General features: G+C 59.5%; 1 protein-coding gene across 1 annotated transcript; it reads right to left on the bottom strand.

Annotated features, from left to right (window-relative positions):
• Window positions 1–653: 653 nt before the first annotated feature.
• Window positions 654–1,856, bottom strand: LOC126504737 (elongin-A3-like). The gene has a single exon (XM_050147193.1). It carries the CDS (start codon window positions 1,854–1,856, stop codon window positions 654–656), a length of 1,203 nt encoding a protein of 400 aa, XP_050003150.1.
• Between the last annotated feature and the right edge of the window lie 763 nt (window positions 1,857–2,619).

The raw sequence follows: 2,619 nt of genomic DNA, 5'->3' as shown, positions 1-2,619 counted from the left end.
GAGGGGAAGGAGTCATGTCCAAGACCTGGAAGAGGCTGGCTGTGAAGTGTCCCAGGTCAAGGAATAGTTCGTTCATGGGTGGGGCCAGCCACTGCCGAAGGGTGTGGCGGGGAGGGGGGGGTTGAGGAGGGGCTGAAATCAGCATCCATCCAGTCTTGATTGAAAATTCACTGCAGGTGTGAATGAAGACGTTCGGTGCCTCTGTCTGCAAAAGGGTCCCAAAGGAAGCTAAAGGCAAAGGTCTGAGTTCTTGGGGCTCCTCTTTCTTTATTTGAAGCCAAGGCCTCGAGCACTTGAGTCCCTGGCTAGCGGACTGTTGGGTGTTTGGGAATTTCCAAAGTGGATTGCTTCCCCTGGGAAGCCATGGTCTGTTGTCTATGTGATCTAAGGCACTCCCAAAGGGGTTGAACCTGAGTTGGCTCTTGGGGCCTGGCTGGATTTGGAGTTGGGTGGGTCCCTGGGGATTGGAGGTGGCTGTCCAGGCTTCTCTGGGAAGAGGGCAGCCATGAGCTTGAGCAGGTATCCTAGGAGCAAGGGAGCCTTTGGCAATCCTGAGCTGGCAACTGGCTTGCCTGTTGTAAGTGAGGGGAGAGAGCAGATCTGCTCCCGAGCAAGCAGTAGCCAGCAATCCCGGGGCAGAGAGCATCCTCAGTTCACCTCCTAGAATACCTGTTCTTGTAATCTCTGAGGGACTTGGCCATGAGAGGGGCGCTTTTCTTCAGCTGGGTCTGGTTCCTGGGACCCAAGGGAGCCTTCTGCTGTGGGTCAGGGGCCTTGTTCTCTTTGGAGGGGGATCCCCCTCCCCCTGCGTGTCCAGAGGCAGCCTGCTGCTGGCTTTGGCTGGCGACCTGGGCAGGGAAGGGGATCATCTTGGTCTGGCGAGCTTGGCTCTTCTTGGCTTGGGCCCTTTGGAGGCGCTCTCTCAGGCCTTGCAGCATGAGCTGGTGGGCCTCTTGCTGCTGGAGGTGTGTCTGCCTCTCAGCCTGGGCCTGAGTTGTCTGGCAGATCTGGGGCCTGCACTCCTCCTCTTGTGCCTCTGCCGGTTGGCTGGAGCAGTTGGGCTTAGCAAGGCACCCTTGGTGCAGCTTGGGCAGCAGAAGAGGGCCAGGGGCGCGACCCGAATAGACTGGGGTTTTCGAGTTCACCCTGCAGGCAAAAGGGGCGGCTTCTTGCTCGCACTGCAAGGAAGAAGAGTCCTGGCCATCCGGGGTCAGGCAGGCTTGGCGACTGGAGCTCTGCTCTGGACAGCGACTGGCAGGCAGCGCACTCTGCTCTTTGCAGTTTGGCGACTCGCTCCGAGGAACCTTGGCTCCATGACTCTGGGTCTCAGCTTTCCAGGGGCGTTTCCTCTTCGTCCCCTTGCCCAGAGGCAGTGTCGAGGAAGAAGAAGGGTAGTCATAGTTGAGGCAAGCCTCGAAAGAACCGGGCGGGTACGAGTCCGGGGTCCTCTGTGGGCTCCTCCTGCTGCCCCCCACGACCTGTCTGGCATCTCCCGCACGTGCCCGAGAAGCAGCAGGCTCATGCGCCTCGTCCTCTGCTGCGGGCTTTCGGGGTGCCTGCTCTCTTGTCGGTCTCATCTGCGAGGCAAGGTCCTGTGGCTCCGCCTCGGCCTGGCGCTCCAAGGGCGACCTCTCTGACCACTTGGCGGCTAAGTCCTTGGCAAAGGGGACCAGGAGCTGCTCTCTCCTCAGCAGTTCGATGGTCTGCCTGAAGCCAATCTCCGCCAGGGTGTCGCACAGGATGGGCACTTTAGAGAGTTTCTTCAGGGTTTTGTAGACCTTGTCTGGCTCTGTCTCTGTGTGCAGGCGCTCCCGCAACTGCCGCAGGGCTTTTAGGCGCTTGGCGGACCCCTCCATCTCCAATGTGGGGACTGGACTTTCGGGGGCACCCGAAAGCAGCCCGCTCCCTCGAGTGCGCTAGAACCCTGCCTGGGGACGCGCTTGGCACTCTGCTGGCAGAAGACAGTGCCTCTGGCTGGCCTCACTGTCAGCTGCCTCTCTTTCACCTCTGTGCAGGGCTGCTCTGCTCCCCTTTATTGGAAGCTGGTGGGTGGGGAAAGCGTCCTCACACCTGCCCAACCAACCAGCAGCCTAGGCTGCTTCTCCTGGACACGCCCTTTTCCTGCTCACAGCTCCGCTAGACACGCCCACTCTTCAGCTCCTGCCTGCCTTTCCCTGCTTCCCAAAACCCCATGGCCACAAAACACTAACCCCACCACCACCCTACCACCCCCGTCCCCGTCCCCCCGCCCCCCCCCCCCCCGCCACACACACACTTACTGCTGAGCCCTGCCACTTGGGAGCCTCTTTAAGTCCTCTGGTCTAGCCTGTCTGCTGACTCTCCAGAGAGTCAGATCAACAGTGGGGAAAGCCCCTCCACAGGGGCTTGCAGTGCATTTAGACACTCACACAGCAGAAACAAGAAAAGGATGGAATCCCATCTCCAGCCTGTTTCTGGGCAATGCAAAATGGCTAGGGAGGCACCTCACCTGAGCCCCATTAGGGCAAGAGCTTTTCCTTGCTGACCTTGAAGGTCACAAGACTTGTGTTCCATCAACTGTCAAGCAGAACAGGCAGTCTCCTTCTTCCCCCAACTTGTAATGCTTGCCCCACAGGCCAG

Source organism: Alexandromys fortis, unplaced genomic scaffold, assembly GCF_014885135.2.
Source record: "Alexandromys fortis isolate MF-2015 unplaced genomic scaffold, M_Fortis_MF-2015_v1.1 scaffold_32, whole genome shotgun sequence".
Classification (NCBI taxonomy): Eukaryota; Metazoa; Chordata; class Mammalia; order Rodentia; family Cricetidae; genus Alexandromys; species Alexandromys fortis.
This window is presented reverse-complemented; position numbering and strand designations above follow the sequence as displayed.